Genomic DNA, 22,380 nt, shown 5'->3' with positions numbered 1-22,380 from the left:
ATCGCCACCACTGTTCAATATTTCTTGGGTCACCATGTCATGTATTTCTGGCGAAGCTCTCACCCCTCTGCGATACAACCGACCTTTAGTACTTCTGATCATTTCTGTTCTAAAAAAACACTAAACTCACCATGCAACGCAATGCAATGTAATAAACATCGAGAATGAAAGTTTGCGCTCGACTGTTCCGCGTATTTGATTGGTTGAATTAGGAGGTCATGTCGGGTCATTGGGCGTAACTTCGTGACGTTGGAGGGCGTGGTTTACACTTATTTTTTTTGGCGCGTCGACTTTTCGTTTGAAAAGTTGGATGACAGCCAGTGATTAGTTGCGTGACAGCCAACCGATTCATCAGGCCTGGCAGTTGCGCAGTAGGGGCGACTCAGAGGCTGAAAAAACAGTTCAGTGGTTTCAGCAGTAATTGCTGCTTCGTGATTGGGATTCATATATTACAACATGGAATACAACATGTCGTAAATCGGACATCACAAACACCTTATATAGCTCCAAATAAACCCACTAAGTTACGATTGATATCAGCACAAATCTGACCATCATTGCATCGCTTGTACAGCAGGTGGACCATCTATATCTCTAGGGGGCGCTCCAAAATAACATCAACAATAAACACAAATAACAATATAATCAATATAGAGGTAAAAGTGACTGATCCCTGTTATTGGTATGAATCCCTGTAACTCAAATATATATACTGATAAGATTTCAGTGTCTGATTTGCGGATAATGTGAAATATTGGCACAATTTTCTTTCAGAGTGGCATAATGCGACTGCGCATGAGTGTGATTGCGATTTTGAAGTTGATTGGTGTTGCTGGAGCAACGATGACGACAACGACAGAGACTGGGAGAGAGATACAGGATCACAGGGAGTAACAAACTCTGGTCCACCCGCCGACCACACGACTGGGTCACAAGACGGTAAGATTTAAACTCTCTTCAAAGAATGCAACTTAAAATCTCTCTTCAACTCTATGCAAAAAAGTGTTTTTGAGGATGTTTACGGTTCTTGTACTGGATGCTGTTATGGCGCCATTCTGATTAAATGAATTTAGAGAGTACATCTGGGTCTAATATGAACAAAAACGTTTCATTATGTTTCCTATGTCTTTGTTTATTGAGGTTTCCAAACGATCACGATCACCGGGCAAGCATTGAGCAAGAATACGCCACTTATTATATCATTTCAACTGAGTCTACAATTGTAACTATGTTGTATGCCGTTGTCGTCAATTCCATTTCAACATTGAACCTCTTAAGCGAACATACCCCTTCGTAATGGAGTGAGACACGACTTCATTATTCTGCTAAAAACTTGAACATGGAACTATGTGGTCTCGCACCGGAAGACGATTCATTGCCGACATATTCAAAGTGAATCGTCTTCTGAATTTCAGGCAAATACACATAGTTCCATATTCGAGACGTTATAACAAAATCGTTTTAGCATGTTTTTCGTGGATAAGATTAAGAAAATCAATCAAGGACTAAATCTAAATTTATTGAATGGAAATCGTTTTAACGAACTGCACAAGTTCTCTGGTGATGAAATGGAATGTTTTGAACCAGCCATGGAGGATGAAATAATTAAAATTATAAAAAAATCGTCGTCGGCTTCGTGTGATTTGGACTGTTTACCCACTAATATATTAAAAGAGGAAAAGATCCTTTCTATCCTGGTTTCATCTATAACAGATATCATAAATGAATCACTTCGCACTGGAAGTGTTCCTGAGAAAATGAAATGTGCGCTGATTAAACAACATTTAGAGAATTATTCGTTGTATGAAGAGTTTCAATCAGCGTATCGGACCGCACATGGCACTGAAACGGCTCTTTTGCGGGTCGCTAACGATGTACTATGCAGTATTGATAATTCTAAGTATTCAGTTGCTCTCGTACCTTTGGATCTTTCAGCCGCTTTTGATACTGTGAATCACAGGATTCTCATCGATAGGTTGATATCAAATTTTAGTTTAAATGTTCTCATCATTAAATGATTTGAGTCGTATTTGAGTAACCGCATTCAAAAAGTGAAAATTGGAAATGTATTTTCTGATATGACGTATATATTAGAAACCGGTGTTCCACAGGGCTCCGTTTTAGGGCCATTATTGTTCCCAATGTACATGCGTCCATTGGGCGAGTTATTGCAACGTCACGGCGTAGAATGTCATTTCTACGCCGATGACACACAGATTTATTTATCGGTTTCTGAAGATGATCAAATTCGCGCCCGGGTGATACTTCAAACATGTATTCAAGATGTTAGCGATTGGATGTCTTGTAATTTCCTACTTTTGAATGTGTCGAAAACTGAATTTGTGTCCATGTCGTCTCGGAGTTTCTCACAAGACTCATGTCCTTTGTCTAGTATCGCAATTGGTGTAGAATTGGTTAGTGCTTCGTCAAGTGCTAACAACTTAGGTGTCTTGTTTAATTCGCAGCTATCTATCGAAACACACATTTCTACTATTTGTAGATCTGGATATTTCCATCTAAGAAATATTAATCGTATTCGTAAATCATTATCCCAATCTGATACTGAAAAGTTGGTACATGCTTTCATATCTTCTCGCTTCAGCTGTAATTCATTATTGTCTGGTCTCCCTGTAACTAAGATAAAACCTCTTATTCGTGTACAAAATGCAGCAGCACGCCTTGTCACTCGTGCTCGAAAATATGGCCACATTACAGACATTTGTATTAAACTTCATTGGTTACCAGTTGTACAAAGAATCAATTTCAAATTACTTTTACTTGTGTATAAATCTTTGTATGGTTTTGCCCCAAATTATCTATGTGAATTAATCGAATTTTATGTACCGAGTCGTAGTTTAAGATCTGAATCGAAGTCAGATGAGTAGTGAAAAGTAAAAGTTGTTATACAAAGACCGTGCTTTTGAAAATTTAGGTCCTAAACTTTTTAATGAATTACCTCTGTCTGTTCGTTCTAGTCCTTCAGTAGACCAGACTGAAAACGCACTTATTTAAATGTGCTTTTAATATTTGACTGATTGTTAATTGTATCAGCGCCTTTGATCTTCATATGTTGGAATTGTTGGAATAGATTTTCGGCTTCATTTCCGCATTATATGAATATTGTACAATTTGTCCTTTTTGATCAAAACATGCAATTTTTTTTCATGAAATATAAATTCAAGTTTCTACCTGTAATGAATATCATTGTCATTGCTGTAGCTGCATTTAAGAAATCGCATCGGAAGATTATTATTCAAAAGTTCATGAGCGTAAATGAGCTTTACAAACGAAAACGTTATTTTCACTTACAATACTTTAACAATATTTACAGCGTTGGTTTGGTTGACTACTTTTATTGGTTACAACTGAAATACTGAAATTTGTCTTTAAACCCGTAATGTTTTCAAATGTATCGTGCGGTTACCCCGAACAGCTCTTCTTTTGTCCATTTCTGATGTGTTCCAGAAAATGTAAAAAAATAACCACTTCAATCTTCAAAACCGTCCAAAAATGCGGCTTTCCACACATTTAGATTATGACATATGACAATGTCGCTCCATGGTTGGCAGTATTTTCAGTTTGACCTGGATTATAGATGATTTCCGCTTTGAAGCCACTGTAAATGTCTTCGCAATTCAAAATCAAGACACGAATTAAGTGATCTATTATAATGACTGAAATATCATATTCACATTATAGGATATTACGCGTACGTTCGACAGATATCCCAACTCTTACCAAACAGTTTTGCCAGACTAGAAAGCCCAACACTCAGTGGTGAATACTGTCTTGGATTCTGGTTTCACATGTATGGTAGCATATTGGGATCACTGGAGGTCAAAATCGAGACAACAAGTAAGTATAAAATCGTCGTGAACAATTTCTTGCACTGTTAGTAGCGCTATCTTCAGTTACTTTGAAATTTGTGTAGAATTTAAGGACCTTTTTATGACATTTACATATGAAATCTTTTAGATAGGCAATGTATTTTAGACTTAATTTAATCAATATATATGGTGAAAACGAAATAAAATATAATAGTGAAAATAAAATAAATTATAATAAAATATATGAAAATAGAAAATTACACGCCGTACAACTAATTTTGGTACTGTAAAATGACTAATTTTCACTGGGTTTAAATTTCACTGATTTACCATTTCAGGCATATTCAGTGGGTTTTAAATTCACGGTTTCGTCATTTAGATAATGTGTTCTATGCTAAATTTTACATATTCACTGTGTTTTAATTTAGCGCATTTTTCAGTCAGCGAAATAAGCTAAATTAAAACCCAGTGAATAATTAACCCCTTTACAGTAATTAAATATTGCATACAGTCAACCATTCTTACATTTCGACGATGAACCATTGCGCAAATGTCATGGCAACAGTTTATATCAACCTTGATAATCCAAATCGACATCCAAAGAACGATGTCACACATACAATTTCATCTCAAACTGTGGCTAACAAATCAAATACTTAATTAATAACAGTGAGTTTGATCAGAGGTACATTACTTGGGGTTTGCAACTACGGTGACATGATACCAAGATCCCGTTCCAATCTCGCTTTCGCATAAGCGTTCCAACTTAGAAAAATTCGAATGCGCATGCCCGAGGTAACTAGGTTACTGGGATGTCCAGGTGGATCAAAATAGCTGCTCACGATATGACGGATTACGATAACTATATTTTCTGTACATTTTTTATGTATTACATTTTTTTCACTATGAATGTGGTAATACATGTGGTATAATGTTTTATTACAAACCGTCTTTGTCATGTCAGAAGGTCGTAGCATCAGTCTCGCTATCTACGAGATGAGACTTGAATGGGATCTTGACATGATGTCACCATACAGTACTATGCGCGTTGCAAACCCCAAGTAATGTACCTCTGGTTTGATACACTCTCTTTTTGCAGGGTCGACAACCATATTTCACCGGGAAGGTGGTTTATCCGCTGAATGGCTTTACGCACAAGTACGAACCGGTGAAACAAGAGACTACAAGATCGTTTTCGAAGTTACTGGTGGCTTACTAAATGTAGGTTCTATAGCGCTGGATGATGTTATGTTATACAGCGGCAGCTGTCCCCCACGTGGTAAGAAGTAATATATATCGTCTCACACAGTCTTCGTATTACTGCATACATTCAATGCGTGCATGTTCGTACTTTTGTAAAGATCTAAGCTTTAAATTTATTATTTTGTTTATTTTAATATACAACATGCAAACACTGATTAAATGATAAACCGACCATGGAATATGCTCATGATGATAAAACAAATAACGTTGACCATTCCTGAAAATGAGATAAAAGTCTATGATGTTTTTGTGGGAATTCGATCTTTTGACGTTGTTCGTTAAACATTCAGTTTTAGTATTATTATTATTTATTATCTGTTTAGAAAAATGCGGTTTTGAGTCGTCGGACTGGTGTGGTTATGAAAATGACCCAAAAAATGATTTTGATTGGACAGATACGAAGGCTTCTGATCATCACTCAGGACTGGGCTATGACGTCACAACGGGGACGGGAGAAGGTAAAGTTTAACAATGAATACACTGAACGATTAACAATGTATAACTTGTCATTGCATCCGTCACGCTGCCAAAAGATGAATTTAGTTCAGTCGAGTATTGTTGATTGCCACTTACTAATACTACAACTTATCGGCAAAGGCCGATGTAGAAGACAAAGAGCAAAATTATTTATATTGGATAATAATAGTACATCTGTATTTTTTTTCAAAACCGTCAGGTTATTATATGTACGTTGACACCGATGGTGGCGCTGTCGGAGAGACAGGCAGACTACGTTCCCCAAAACATGCCGCTACTAAGGGAGATGCCAGTTGCATAACCTTTTGGTATCACATAGAAGGTATGGTGATTTTTAGAATGAATAATCAATAAACCGATGATCAAATGTCCGCCGAGATCTCGTTATGAGCAAGGGCCACGAGACTCGCTTTCGTCCCTCAAAAAATTAGACTTCCATTCTGTTCCGTCACCGAGTCCATTGTTCTACTGACCCATGTTATCATGACGTTTAAAGAAGTGGATGAGAGTCGACGTGAAAGACCGAAAAGCTAAAAAAAAGTCTGGTGGTTCTTCCACACCCAACGAGATCTCGGCTGTCATTTGGGTATAGGTCTATCATATTTGACTACAAGTTTATTTGTTCTCTGTTAGTTTCTTTATTATCTCAACAAGGTCCATTATATTACACTTATAGATTTGTTATATAATAAATAAATAAATATCGAATGTGAAATATGTTGATAGATATCCTTTGCTGCGAAAATATTACTTGGTAACAGAACACGTCTTCGTTATAGGTGACGACGAGAGTGAACTAAGGGTATATATTGACACGCTGAATGGGACATTAATCGGACCAATCTGGAGCACCCACTTCGACCAAGGAGCGTTCTGGCATATTGGCGCGATACATCACGTGACTCTACAGGACCACCATATTGTATTTGAAGTCGAGATTGGTTCAACCGGATTGCACGATATATCGATTGATGACGTCAAGATTACGAATTCCAGGTGCAGTGGATTTCGGGGTCAGTAAAGTACTAGTTCCGTACGTTAGTATCGGACTGATATCTATTGAATAATTTCATCATCAATTTGCGAAATTAAACTAATTGTCACTCAGTCTATATTTTACACAGCTAGCTGTACTTTCGAAATTGATCAGTGTACCTGGACCAATCTTCGCAATGGGCAAGATGACTTCGACTGGATACGATATACGGGTGCTGCAACCGCACTCGAAGAATTGACTGGCCCTCAAAAAGATCACACGACTGGAACAAAACACGGTATTCAATTTTTTCTCATCCAGTATTTGGGAGGTCACGAGTCACTCAGATCGAAAGATACATTTATATTTTGGAAATGAGTTCATATATTGTTTCTATCGCTGGTGTTGTTTTTTATACAATTCAAATAACCTTGAAGCGAATGTTTCATTTGGTGCCCAAAAGTTACCCCAGATTTAATTTCCCGTAGGGTTCACTATGTCGTTAATGTGATATTAGCACTTATATTAGTCCTTGTCGAATTCAATAATTATCACCCCAAATACGCTATTGGCCCAAGCTTTTAATATGTTGTCACTGCAATCAGTTATGTACGTCCCTAGGTTGGTACATGTACTTAGAAAGCGCTTTACCCGCCGATAGGGAGGATATCGGACGCATGGTTTCCGATGTATTTATGCCAGATTTAGATCGCTGTTTCCAGCTGTTCTACCATATGTTTGGACCTGCAGACGCCCCGGGACATATTAGGGTTAGTTGTGCTTATATTGTTTTATAGTTCTGGGCAAAATTGTTAGGCTGCAATATTTAAATGCAGTTACATGTTACGTTATGGTATTAAGCCGCTATTCAAATTTCCATACATGACAACATCGGCAACGGGTTATATTTAAAAAAAGTAGTTTTAATTTGCTGAACATTCATAGGTTTCTTGAACTCCCATGAAATAGATGGAAACAAAACACACAGATTTCCATCTTTCCTTAAATTGACCTACTAAGTATTTCTTTTTAACTTACAAGCTTGCTCCCATCGTACAATGCGAGTTTGTGACAATACACACTGACTCATTTATCTCGAAAGATGTCGGCATATAACATATTGAAAAAAACGATTTAAATATCATATTAAATACATTTTACACAATATTGACAAAATATATCTCATTTTGCTCACGTTTTCGGCCAAACTGCATTGGTAGGTAAGATTTTGAACCAGTACAAACGTGATCGAATTGAACTATATCATATAGATGGCGTGCTTAAGAAAAACTTGTGTCGATTTATGCAGTCGACAACGCATAGTGTTTTATGCGTGTAATAATGTAAGTGAAATATTTGTTGTACAATTAATTAAATGTTGTCAAGGGTGACCCCTTCTTTTGAAAACGTGACCAGCATTTTGTTACAACAAAACCAGTGTCTACAATCCACTTTACTGTCGTGCAAGATAAACTTTTTGTATTTCAATATTTATGTCGGATTTACTTTTAGGTGCTCAGAGAGTTTACTGATGGAACAGAAGAGGAGCTTTGGACAATGTCTGGCGATCAGGGCGATCAGTGGTTCGAGGCACTGATTGATGTACCTATACCAGAGTCAAATGTTGGATATAGGGTAAAGTTGACACATATCTCCAATCAGAAATTGTATAAGTGGATTACATAGTACATATATTTACTTTTAACGCCCGTCGCAAATCATCACATAGTATTTCATTGTATTATATTATATTGACTTTTCAGATGGCAATTGAAGGTGAAATTGATCGAATTATTGCTGGTGATCTCGCAATTGACGACACCCGCATGTATAACCTGCCCTGTGTGTTTCAACCAGAGGAACCCGATTTTGAATGTCTGGATGGTTCCGATATCATTGATCCGTCAAGGAGATGCGATTGGAATGTAGACTGTAATGATGCATCGGATGAGAAGGACTGTGGTAAGTTGCCATACGTGAGAATATCGGTCTCCACGAGTCACAGTGATTCTTTACTGCCTATCTTCTACTATATTTTCCATCAGGGAAGTGTTTGTCACCGGTCTTATCGCACTTTCACATACAACATTACAGAATCACATTGCATTTTGCAGGTGAGTGCAACTTTGACGTGGATATGTGTCGCTATTTCGACTCTAGCAGAGGTGACTACCAGTGGGAGTGGGCCAGCGGATCAACGATAACAGAGGGCACAGGACCATCCTATGATTTTACTACGGGCACTGATCAAGGTACCACACTTTTGAAATCAAAACAAATTTATTCATTTATGTTCATGTGTCAGGGAAGTTAGTGATTATCATGAAACGATTACAAGATTTTACTGCAAGTATAACTGACATAATCATAGTTGTGGGTCCATATCTCTTTCTATGTACATACAACGCCCCCATATAGTCCCAATGTTAAAACACACACACATATATATAGAGCTATTGCACGTCGTAGTAGTCATTTCCATTTAGAGTGTAGTAGAGATTTTCAGCAAGTGAAATTCACACTAATTAATTGTTCTAGACCATATCAAACTATGTGTTTTATGAAAACACATAATACACGCTAATTAAAAATCGATGTAACGTTAGATACAGCTTTCGTGTAGTCATGTGACTGCTAAGTAAATATAAATCCTTCATTGAAAAATCAAATGAATACGGTGAAATTGAAAGGGATAACATTTTTTTTAGTGAAAAATGTAGAATAAGATTTGAGAAACATACACTATATATACAAGATATACCATTTATACACTAATTTGCATGTCAATAGATGAATAGAGTGGAGTTGCTGCATTTTCTTAAAGGTCATGAAATCTTCTGTGATTACGTCATGTAAATGAAATATGCAAATTTAGTCATTACAAAATTGAAAATGCGAGTTATTAATTTTGACCAGTTTTATCCATGTTCCATTTATGATAGAGCCCTGCAATTTTCATAGAATAATTAGAGATAATTTAATTTGTTTTGATTAACATGCGCCCCCCCCAAAAAATGGGAGTTTTCGGGAGTACATCATGATGAGTTCTGCGATTCTTTCAGGACATTACATGTTAGCCGAAGCACACACCGGATCGATATTCAGCGGATCTACCTTGATAGGACCCAAAGTCAGAGAAGCGTCTTCTAGCTGCCAGTTGGAGTTTGGTTATCACATGTATGGAGATAGTGAGTAACGGTTGTATCATAACGTGTTGCGTTGTAAGGTTGTGTTGGTAGGATTACAGTTATCGGACACATTATTTGATGCCATATTAGGCATTGTGCCAATCATGATTTCAATATTATTGGTTAATGCCATCTAAATATTTAAATAGTCAAAATTAAAATATTTGCAATTATTTCAAGGGGAAATTATTTCTTCATATCTATAATTGTTGCTCTATGACATTGACTGAAAAGGTCAATATATTATTATTCACACTTAAAAAAAAAATGACATAGTTTTTATTATATACAATGGGAAGTTATCTCCCACAATGCATTGCATACATGCGCAGTAACATGCTCAGAAATGCAAAAAATTAATTCGTTCCTTCGTACTATTGCTGCCTGACTGTTGCACTTCTGATAAATTGACGTTTATTTGTATGCACATCTCTTCAGACGTCGGTAAGCTGGAATTATGGTTCGTACAAAACAAACAGCTGACACGCCTGTGGATGTCAAGAGGTGACGCAGGTGACGCGTGGCATATCGCCACTGTGCCGATTGGTCGCATTTCGACTGACTGGATGGTAAGTATCGATAAAATAAAATATAGCCGTGAGCAGGATTTCAAAAGACCCAATTACAGACAATACATATTAGGATGCTACAGGATAGAAACTCAATATTGGTTATACCGGATTATAATTATTTACTCATGTAACTATGAACATATCTACAATCGTCATGGGCGGATAATAAACATAATTATTTATTTATTTTCTTATTTCCTTTGCAGCTCATTTTTATGTCAACGCCATTAATTAACGAGAGGGGCGACATCGCAATCGACGGTATCGTCTTATTTGGCTGCGACTTCCCTGGTATGTAATCTACGTGACATAATTTATATCGATAATTAACGTCATTTACGCCCAAGTACAAAGCTCTCTTGGGGAAAATATTTCTATTCACGATTGTGACCATCTATAGTAATTTTATTGTGACTGAATATGGTGAGCGTGAATCATGATTAACAACTTTGAATAATTATTATGGGCTGTGCTTTACTGAAGAAGACTTCATCCTAAATATGACCAAATGTTGGAAACACTTGTGTAGTATAGTTGTAATATCTTAACATTATGGTCTCTGATCCAAGTACATGTGAATTGATCGATTAAGTCTATTGTTTGTCAACTGACGTATTTGTTGTTGTTGTTTGTCAATTATACAATATTTGTATTTGGAATGTTTTGACACTTTGTGAAACGATTTGTCATTGTAATATCTAGCCATTTGCAAAATACATTTTGAGAAAAGTCCAACAGAACAAATTCAATTTTTAAAATTTTATAAATTTTGTTTAAAAACATTGAATCAGGGCTTGTATTTTAAACGGAGACAATTGCAGTTTTAGTAGCTTGTCGTATACATGGAAGATAACTGATATTACCTGACAATTACAATGAAATCGTTTTTATCTCAATATTGAGTTATAAAACAAAGACCGAAACTGAATAAAAAAATGAAGAATTACTTACGCGAATAACTGTAAAAAAAGTGCAAACGAAACTCAACCACAACTAGAGAAATACAATATTGATATCCATACCATTCGACGTCCTGAATAACTATATGTGTGAGGCGTTCTTATTCTCGTATGTTTTACGAGTGTAAGACACACGTACAAATCTCGCAATATATTGTCACACAGCTAAATTTTTTATCTTGTCATTTTTCATTCAATCTGTTTAAAAGCTGTAACTGGGAGTTGTGGCTCTGGAGAATTTACATGTGATAACGGCGCATGCGTAAGTACGGACGTGACGTGTGATTTGACAGACGACTGTGGAGACCAGTCTGACGAGAGTGACTACATTTGTGGTAAGTTATTTGTCCGCTTCTTCGCGCCATTCGAAATATAATATCTGAGCAATGTTCAGATAGTGCGTACGTAACTTCTTCACCTTATCCATTATAACTGATCTTTCTCATAGTTACTTTTACAGACTGTTACTACCACATACACTTTCTAAGTACTAATGGCACGACTTACACGCCATGTTTACGCCACAGATGCATTTAGTCGCAAGAGGGCGCGCTTTGCTAGAAATATGCAGATGTATATTCTCTATTAATCCTTTCCTCTGTAGATGGTTATCACTTCTGTGATTTCGAAGTTGGATTGTGTGGTTATACAAATGGCGATGACAACGATGCTGACTGGTGGCGTCATCAAGGATTGTCGTCAGAAATCAGTATGCAAACGGGACCATCTCGGGATCATACATTAAATAACGCTATTGGACACTATGTGTATGTTGATGCCAGGTTGCCAAGAAGACCTGGGGACGTAGCAAGACTTTACACATCAAATTTTCAACCAGGAGACTGTGAAGTGCGTAATATTGTACTTTCCTTTATAAATAGTAAACTATTTTCAGATTTATTCAGAGATTACTTCTAAATCGAAATCATTTTGTTTTGTTGTTTCCAGTTGACCTTTTATTACCATATGTGGGGCGAACATTTAGGATTATTTAGTGTATACACACGGACTGAAATCAACGGACCGATGAAGCATTACTGGTCTTGGGCAGATAACATTGGAGATTACTTTGTCAGAAAGAGTATGATGTTGTCAGAAACCAGCAACTTTCAGGTACGTACCACTTAAAGTAGACTCACGAGATTTACGGTCACGCGTGTAGCTGCGCTGTAGTCAATTTGTCACACTTCCTAAATATTAATCGCATGAACATTATTATTTCTGATTAAATTAATTAAAACCGATGGTTTTTCTCCTTACTGCAGATTGTTTTTGAGGTTATTATTGGTGTGGGTCTTAAAGGTGACGTGGCTCTTGATGACATAATAGTAGCACCTGAGTGCCTGGAATATAGTGGCGATCTACCCGTTGGTGAACCAGAACCAACGGAACCATCACCATGCGATGCAGGATACATTCATTGTGGCGATGACTACTGCATACCAATAAATGAGATGTGCGATTTCAAAGAACAATGTCCCAATGGTATCGACGAACAAGTATGTGGTATGTGGTGAATTGCTATTAGATAGCACGTTTTTTTTTATCACTACACAAAATGTTCCAAAAAACACAGCTATGATTGAAAACAAAAAAAATCACTCTCTTTTGCAGGTACTTGTAATTTTGAGGATGGTCAGTGTGGATGGAGGGATGCAAGTTCAGGGGGATACCGATGGGAAAGGTATCACACGACCGAACATACATCGGAACACGCACCGGGTATTGATGGTGCAGGCAGAGAAGATGGTCAGTTTTGTATTTAAATCAATATTAAAATTCTTTTTACCGCTTCATTTAAAAAAAAGAAAGTACCTTACATGGTGGACAGGCCTTGTCATATTGTCATCAGTCTAAGAAAGTCTACCAAACTAAGCGGACAGACGACGAACTTATTGAAGTATTTGACGTCGCACTCAATTTAAATGTTTGAGACAATAGACTGGTCCTACTCGATTGTGACAGACTGTCGGCTAGATAAAAATAGGCATTGACGAGCGATGGGATGAGGTGGAATAAAAAATAGTCCAAAAGAAACCTACAACGACCGACTCTTTAAAAACCACCAGTAGGAAATGTGTTTCGCCTGATATTTAGTTTTACAAATTACAAACTTGAAAATCTAGTATGACCCCGATGTCCTTTTGATTGTCATTACGTTTGGTCATCTACGTTACGTATACGTCACAGGAGCGATTCGTCGCTTGAGGGCGTATGACATTTAAAGGGCTGTGGTCGTTGCGCAACGCATGCGAAGATATGGACCCCATATTTCAATTGAAATAGCGCATTAGAATGTTTATTAGTCAACGTTTATCAACGCAAACCAGAAACATGCGTGGCGACGACCGCCGCCCTTTAATTATATACTTTCGTGCCATACCGCGTTGTTCGACAAGTTAGTGCATATTGCTGTTCGTGTTCGGGGTTCGTGCACACCCCGACAGAAATATTTACATATATACAGTATATATACAGAAACTTTACCTTTTACTAGATCGGCATTAGTGTACTCCAATAGTTGATGCCAACCAGGAACAGTCTGAAAGATATTAGACCAGGCGTATATATACTTATAAACTCCACACATGCGCTTTAACTAATCAATTGTTTTATTACGTATTCACAGGTTACTACATGCTTATAAGGGGACAGTCGTCTCTATTTTACCTCGCTGCGTTCATGGTCACCGACATGAGCGGTGAAATTGGACAAAGCTGTAAAATTAGTTTTATGTATCACATCAGCGGCGAAGAGGTGGGCATAACGTCGCTTCATTTGGCCGACCCTGAAGATGCCCTGAGGCTGTATATTTTGTGGATACGTCAAAACGATCAGGGATCTGAATGGAGAAGGGCCGAAGTTGTGGTCGGTAGCCACGGCCCTGGATGGAGATTCGATTTCGAGTCTTATCCACTATTGGGCACCTTCACCGGAGACACTTCAGATATCTGTGTGGACGAAATTGAGTTCATCGACTGTCACCCTGACGACAATGACGAATCTGCCAGCGGTAAGTGAACTGACGCCGAAAAACACTTATGCCGACATCATTTGTGATACGAATTCGAACGCGAGTAATGTACATTTCGTTGCTATGTTTACCTCGTAGAACTTACGTGCGACTTTGAAAGTGGTACATGTGGATGGTTTCAGGAACCAAACGATATTGGAATAGACTTTTTTGACTGGGAGTTGAGATCAGGGAGAGGACCTCAAAAAGCCACAGGACCAGACGCTGACCATACTCTAGGAACATCTAAAGGTTAGGCTACTCCCAGTAACTGTAAATGATGACATACGTTATAATTATGGAACGATGGGAAGAACAAAAAATGGCATTTTATAAATGATAACTTTGTAAATCTATAATTCAATGTATAATAACTTGTCGCTATTTACGACAAAGACCATCGAGAGTTTTCAAGAAACCATCTTTTCCTAGTCATTGGAATACTTTCAGTAGGGAAACAGTGCACGACATGATCAGATTAGTGTTAAGCTAATATGAAGCAAGTCGTATAATCCAATGTGGATGATGAGATGTAATTTATTGTTGTTTGGTATTGCATATTAAATATTATTTTATCTTGTTTCAAACAGGAACCTACTTCGTTGCTCCTGGTATCGGAAATACGCACACATGGTCGTTAATCAGCACGTATCCACAGCCAAAATCGTCACCCATGTGTCTCGAGTTTTACTATCACATGTATGGCGCTACTGTTGGCACACTAAATCTATTTCAACGCCGACTCGGTTTCGTTCCCACCGTGGTGTTTTCAAAGACCGGAACCTTTGGAAACCAATGGCATAAATATCAGAAAACACTGGGCATAGACGATATTCAGTACCAGGTCAGGACCCACTTTCTAAAAATAGTGGTTTTATCTGATTTTATTCTAAATTGTTATTAAAACAATTTGTCGGAGAGGAATTCTCCGTAACTTACAAAACTTAGGCATTAACTTACTACTGTTATTTATCTTATAGTTTCACTTTGAAGCCGCGATCGGCAGTGGTGATTCCAGCGACATCGCTATTGATGATATCTCATGGACAGAAGGAGAATGTCCCCCTTCACGTTAGTCAACATTTTTTCGATCGTAATAACAAAATAGCGTATTTTATGACGTACTTGTTCAAAGATATCACGTGACAATGAGACCCACAAATAGTATATTAATGATGTGTCTTTTCCTCTACAGTGGTGTGCGATTTTGAAGGACGCGAGTGGTGTGACTGGACGAACGATGATGATGCAAACATGAGATGGCGTAGAGGGCGTGACGGCACAATGTCGGACAATACTGGTCCTAAAGTAGATCATACGACGGGCACGCCAGAGGGTTAGCGCTTTCTCACTTTACATTCACAAATTCAATGCAAAACGACGGCCATATTTTCAATGTGACATACATACATTGAACTTTACCAAACCAGCAATGTAATAACAGTCCTTGTGAATGCGTTTACTATTTTACTATCATACAAAGTATTTTTCGTTTCTTTTTGTCTATTCGTAGGTTGGTACCTGTACATTGAAACATCCTTCCCACGACTTCCCGGCTGGAAGGCAAAACTGCTTAGCATGACCATAGAGGGAGGAACCACGGAGTGTCTGGAGTTCTGGTACCACATGTATGGCGACGATATTGGTGCCCTACGCGTGTATGCTAGAGATGTTGAAACCGGCGGAGAAAACCCGATCACATGGGAGAAGTCGTGTAAGATTTCTATTGTTAATTTTCATTAATATTGTTACATATCAGTCATTATCAGTTCTTAGCGTTGCCTAAAGGCATCGTTTGGTGTATCATTAAAACTTATTCATTAATCCTAACATCCTAACCACTGATACTGCTTAGTCACTGACACATACTAACCATGGATACTTCTTAGTCATTGTTACAACTCAACCATTGTTATTTCTTAGTCATTGATACATTCCAACCACCAGTACTTCTTAGTCATCGATGCAACTCAACTATCGATACTTCTTAGACATTGATTACAACTCAACCATTGTTACTTATTAGTCATTGATACAACTCAACCACCAGTACTTCTTAGTCATTGATACAACTCAACCATTGGTTTTTCTTAGTCATTGATAAAATCCAGCCACCAATACTTCTTAGTCATTGATACAATCCAACCACCAATACTTTTTAGTCATTGATAAAATCCAACCACCAATACTTGTTAGTCATTGATGTAACTCAACCACCAATACTTCTTAGGCATTGATACAATCCAACCACCAATGTTTCTTAGTCATTGATGCAACTCAACCATTGTTACTTCTTAGTCATTGATAAAATCCAACCACCAATGCTTGTTAGTCATTGATGTAACTCCACCACGAATACTTCTTACTTAGGCATTGATACAATCCAACCATCAATGTTTCTTAGGCATTGATCCAACTCAACCATTGTTATTTCTTAGTCATTGATAAAACCCAACCACCAATACTTCTTAGTCATTGATACAATCCAACCACCAATACTTCTTAGTCATTGATGCAATTCAACCACCAATACTTCTTATGCATTGATACAATCCAACCACCAATATTTCTTAGTCATTGATGCAACTCAACCATTGTTATTTCTTAGTCATTGATAAAACCCAACCACCAATACTTCTTAGTCATTGATACAATCCAACCACCAATACTTCTTAGTCATTGATGCAATTCAATCATCGATACTTCTCAGTCATTGTTACAACTCAACCATGTTACTTCTTAGTCATTGATAAAATCCAACCACCAATACTTCTTAGTCATTGATGCAACTCAATCATCGATACTTCTCAGGCATTGATAAAATCCAACCACCAATACTTGTTAGTCATTGATGTAACTCAACCACCGATACTTCTTAGTCATTGATACAACTCAACCACCAATACTTCTTAGTCATTGATACAACTCAACCATTGTTACTTCTTAGTCATTGATGTAACTCAACCACCAATACTTCTTAGGCATTGATACAATCTAACCACCAATACTTCTTAGGCATTGTTGCAACTCAACCATTGTTATTTCTTAGTCATTGATTAGATCCAACCACCAATACTTGTTAGTCATTGATGTAACTCAACCACAAATACTTTTTACTTAGGCATTATTACAATCAAACCACCAATACTTCGTAGACATTGATACAATCCAGCCACCAATACTTCTTAGGCATTGATGCAACTCAACCATTGTTACTTCTTAGTCATTGATAAAATCCAACCACCGATACTTCTTAGTCATTGCTACATTCTAACCGTTGGTATTTTTCAGTCATTGATACATCATAACAATTATCACTTCTTCGTAACTACTACTATTTCTTAATCATTGTTACTTCCTAATCACAAATGTGGATATTATGATTACTTTGACACTGATATATTGTTTCATTGCTATTGTTTTTCTTTAGCCATTGCTTCGCCAAGACAGTTTAAGACAAGTTCAACTTGTCATTATGTAACATGCATATAACGATTTGGTTGGTTGTAGTTAATTGCGGGATGTCCCGGCAATGTAAAACAAGAAAACCAACACAGATTGTAAGTCTATCTTCACTATATATTTTTGTTGGCAGCTAATCAGGGTAATATGTGGCGTTATGGTACAGCCGAATTATACAGCGACTATGATTACCAAATTGTGATAGAGAGTGAAAAAGGAGATGATACGAAAGGCGACATTGCGATTGATGATCTACTTCCTAAGATTGGTTCCTGTGGAATTCCGGGTAAGAAAAAAATGACGCATGAAATAATAAAGAAATGTCCTTTTACAAAATGATAAATAAACAAATCAATTGGCGAAAAAAGACTGCAAATAGTTGAAATGTATTTGTCTGTTTCTATGGCAACTGGATCTAGATTGCTTGCATACTCCAATCGGTTGGATTTTGTCTGAAGGACAACCTTCTATATTTTTCATCAAACTTTGTCGGTAACGTACTAAGTTGTCTGGTGAACAATTCTTCAAACTATTTCTGTTCCTTTGGCAACCGGATTTAAATTCGGTGATTTGCGATAAAATCCCTCTTAGACAAGTCTTGGCAATTCGTCCACTTTTTTTTAGTTGTCACGCTCAGAGAGCACTAGCATTCTTGTTTCTTTAAAAACACAGTTGATGGGTCCGTTTCTAAGATATCACCGGCGATATTAATTTATTTATTTATTAATGTTATAGGACACTGTACATTTGATGACGGCAATATGTGTGGATGGACGAATGCCCGATCCAATGACGAATTTGATTGGCAGCGTGATAATAAAGACACACCTACTGACGGAACTGGACCAGACAGGGACCACACAACAGCCTCCGATAAAGGTAATACCCGATTTTCTATCGTGCGCGGTATAGCAAAACCCGAAGCTATTAACAAATTTCAATAAAACTTGGTACATAAATGCTCTGGGATAATGCATAGACCTGATTCTTTTTTGGTTAAAATCCGTGCATAATAATTTGCATTTTAATTGATTAATTAATTAGTCCATTTTATATCTTTTCAATGATGCATATATAAGCTCGGATAATGCTCGGATAATGCTCAGACCTGATTAGTTTTTGGTTGAGATCCGTGCATGATAATGATCAAATTAACATAATGATTAGTCATTTTCAGCTTATCCATCAATATCCCAACCACTTGAAATGAAATTTCAATAAAAATTACTTTGATTTTATTTTATTCGTAACAGGATATTACATGTACACGGAGTCTAGCAGCCCAGTGACCCAAGGTTGGTCGGCGTGGCTGATTAGTGAACATTTCGATCCGGTGGACGAGGAGGGTTGCTTCGTTTTCTACTACCACATGAAAGGCGCAGGTAATGCTATTCACTTTGAATCATTTACAGTGTGAATTATGAATACATTATAGATAAATCGTATAACAGTAGCAAACGTTGTTATAATTATATTAATAATAATGCAATTATTTTTTGTAGACATGGGAGTATTGAGAGTTTATATAATATGGCCAGAATTACCAGAGACGAAAGAAGAAATATGGAGTAAGAGTGGAGATCAAGGGGATGACTGGAAGGAAGTGCGATTGCCGATAAAAAGTCAATACGAGTTCCAATTAATCATTGAAGGCGTCAGAGGAAGTGGCGATAAAAGCAACATGGCGATTGATGATACCGAAATGTTTTACGGAACCTGTGATGGCAAGTACTGTTAATGTGCTGTCAGTTTGTGCCAACCTTCATCAAACTAAAAATCGCCCACGTGTATTTGTGTAATTAATGTAATTACTGACTTATTTAAACAATGGCATAATAGAACGCAATAAATGTCTGGAAATGTAAAAGTACGCATGCGTTCACTGAATTGAACGCAAAGATCGCCATATTCAACAGCAACTAACAAAACAAAAACACGTAATACGAAGTGACGCACACTAGCAGAATTAGATCAAACCATGTCTTTTAAGGTATATGCTCAAACGTACACTAGCCAGTTCTTTGAAAGAAACAATTTCTTTGTTCGCTTGACATTGTATTTGCATATCACTCAACAACTCATTATCAACGCAACATAGACATTGAATTTGTCATGTGAACATGCATTTAATGACTCATTGGGTTTAATCACTCTTGAGTTTTACGCAATTCGGTAGTGGGGAGCTTTTATCTTTTGTTACCTGGGCGATATATTGTCAAAATAATAACTCGATCAACCAGTCTGAAATGTGTGAATTGTTAATTAAAATAATAAATAAATAAATCGTATATTATTTAACGTATGCGCAAAGATTGACGGTTGCTTATTGTTGAATGCTAAACCGTTGGAAACTCTCAATTACGTAAGTTGGCCGAGTGATGTCAACAATCCTTTTCTTCTTAGCTGACAGTTGAAGACCCTAACCATCGTCACTTGATAGTCATTGATGCATACTAACCATCGTCACTTCTTAGTCATTGATGCAACCTAACCATCGTCACTTGATAGTCATTGATGCATACTAACCATCGTCACTTCTTTGTCATTGATGCATCCTAACCATCGTCACTTCTTAGTTATTGATGCATCCCAACCATCGTCACTTCTTAGTCATTGATGCAACCTAACCATCGTCACTTCTTAGTCATTGATGCATCTTAACCATTGTCACTTCTTAGTTATTGATGCATCCTAACCATCGTCCTTTCTTAGTTATTGATGCATCATAACTATCGTCACTTCTTAGTCATTGATGCATCCCAACCATCGCCCTTTCTTAGTCATTGATGCACACTAGCCATCGTTATTTCTTAGTCATTGATGCACCCTAAACATCATCACTTCTTAGTCATTGATGCATACTAACCATCGTCACTTCTTAGTCATTGATGCAACCTAACCATCGTCTTTTGATAGTCATTGATGCATACTAACCATCGTCACTTCTTAGTCATTGATGCATCCTAACCATCGTCACTTCTTAGTTATTGATGTATCCTAACCATCGTCCTTTCTTAGTTATTCATGCACACTAACCATCGTCACTTCTTAGTCATTGATGCATCCCAACCATCGCCCTTTCTTAGTCATTGATGCACACTAACCATCGTTATTTCTTAGTCATTGATGCACCCTAACCATCGTCATTTCTTAGTCATTGATGCATCCTAACCATCGTCCTTTCTTAGTTATTGATGCATCATAACCATCGTCACTTCTTAGTCATTGATGCACACTGACCATCGTTATTTCTTAGGCATTGATGCATCCTAACCATCGTCACTTCTTAGTCATTGATGTATCCTAACCATCGTCACTTCTTAGTCATTGATGCATCCTTACCATATATCACCACACACTTGTTTTGCTGCAAATAATCGCAGTGAAAATACTACCTTATTAGAGCTATTGACTTGACTGCCGTCAGTTGAATTACAAATATACACACACACACAAAAGCATACCCAGGATGCACTACTTGCAGTCTTTTGTGGCACAATACAGGATAAAAAGTACATTTTTTTTTTCAAATTTCAGACTATGTGCCACCAGCATACCCATCATACTCATCATCAAGTAAGTAGTTTATGTTAGGGATACCGTGACGGTTTCAATTGCAATTTTAAACTTCTAGATAATAAGTACATGGCAACTGTCGTACTATGGACTCGAATATGTGTTGGTCGCCCTTCAATGGGTATAGTTGATGTGATTGTATTTCTAGTTTTGAAATAAAATCACCTGCCAGGAATCGTGAACAGTTTATCGTGTGCATTGCATTACGCGCCGAACCTGCATACATAAGTTAGTAACACTATCAGTGTGTCTTGTTATTTCCCACCATCTCTGTGACAGGGCTTTACAATTGCATCACGCTATTCTGTCGTAGGTTGTATTACAGTTAACATTTTCTGGCGCGATTAGTTACTGTAAAATGACTAATTTTCACTGGGTTTAAATTTTGCTGATTTACCATTTAGGAATATTCAGTGGGTTTTATCATTTAGATAATGTGTTTTATGCTAAATTTTACACATTCACTGGATGTTTATTTAGCACATTTTCCAGTCAGCGAAAAAAGCAAAATTAAAATAATTATCCCTTTTACAGTACATTGTACATGCTGGAGATGAGAAACAACTTTTTCTCGCAAAGCCACCTGTTCACCTAAACCACGAGCATATTTAGCGCATATGACAAGAATATTCAAGAAGTATGATAACTTCAATCTAAATTGGCATGTTTCTATCAACCCGGAACACAATTTGTATAAATAAACCAATACATTGAATATTTGTTATTCGTGTACAGATACGGGTGCTATTATATTTACTTGTATTCTACTGGTCATACTTATTATTGGTATTCTTGCTGGAGTCTGGTATTATTACCGTAAGAAGGAAAACAAAGCTCTTGTTCCTGAATCTGTATCTAGAACATTCACCTCCATTAAAACGTAAGTATACAACTAATATTTTAGTAGCCGAGTCAGGGTCAAAATTGAAAATGTAATTCACCCCCCTGTTCTTTCGAAATTAAATAACTATCACCCATAAATTCTTAAAACTTTATTTTTCTATTGAATATAGGGTGAAATCTGTATTTAATTATGGTTTCATTTATGGGAAAGCTACAACACGTCT

General features: G+C 37.1%; 1 protein-coding gene across 1 annotated transcript; it reads left to right on the top strand.

Annotated features, from left to right (window-relative positions):
• The first annotated feature begins 218 nt into the window (after positions 1 to 218).
• LOC100367509 (MAM and LDL-receptor class A domain-containing protein 1-like) lies at positions 219 to 22,197 on the top strand. Its single transcript, XM_085501817.1, has 32 exons — positions 219 to 225; positions 775 to 939; positions 3,700 to 3,855; positions 4,927 to 5,106; positions 5,414 to 5,548; positions 5,767 to 5,889; positions 6,347 to 6,580; positions 6,692 to 6,841; positions 7,165 to 7,313; positions 8,056 to 8,178; positions 8,307 to 8,505; positions 8,658 to 8,795; positions 9,606 to 9,731; positions 10,170 to 10,300; positions 10,510 to 10,594; positions 11,472 to 11,597; positions 11,867 to 12,111; positions 12,211 to 12,375; positions 12,528 to 12,768; positions 12,877 to 13,011; positions 13,892 to 14,275; positions 14,375 to 14,527; positions 14,866 to 15,119; positions 15,256 to 15,346; positions 15,471 to 15,611; positions 15,789 to 15,989; positions 17,871 to 18,023; positions 18,473 to 18,616; positions 18,991 to 19,119; positions 19,240 to 19,461; positions 21,275 to 21,313; positions 22,049 to 22,197. Exons 1-32 carry the CDS (start codon positions 219 to 221, stop codon positions 22,195 to 22,197), a joined length of 5,073 nt encoding a protein of 1,690 aa, XP_085357943.1.
• The last annotated feature ends 183 nt before the right edge of the window (positions 22,198 to 22,380 follow it).

This window comes from Saccoglossus kowalevskii, chromosome 7, assembly GCF_978046115.1.
Source record: "Saccoglossus kowalevskii chromosome 7, keSacKowa6.1, whole genome shotgun sequence".
NCBI classification, from domain to species: Eukaryota; Metazoa; Hemichordata; class Enteropneusta; family Harrimaniidae; genus Saccoglossus; species Saccoglossus kowalevskii.
Note: the sequence above shows the minus strand (reverse complement) of the source record. Positions and strands in the feature narration are given on the sequence as shown.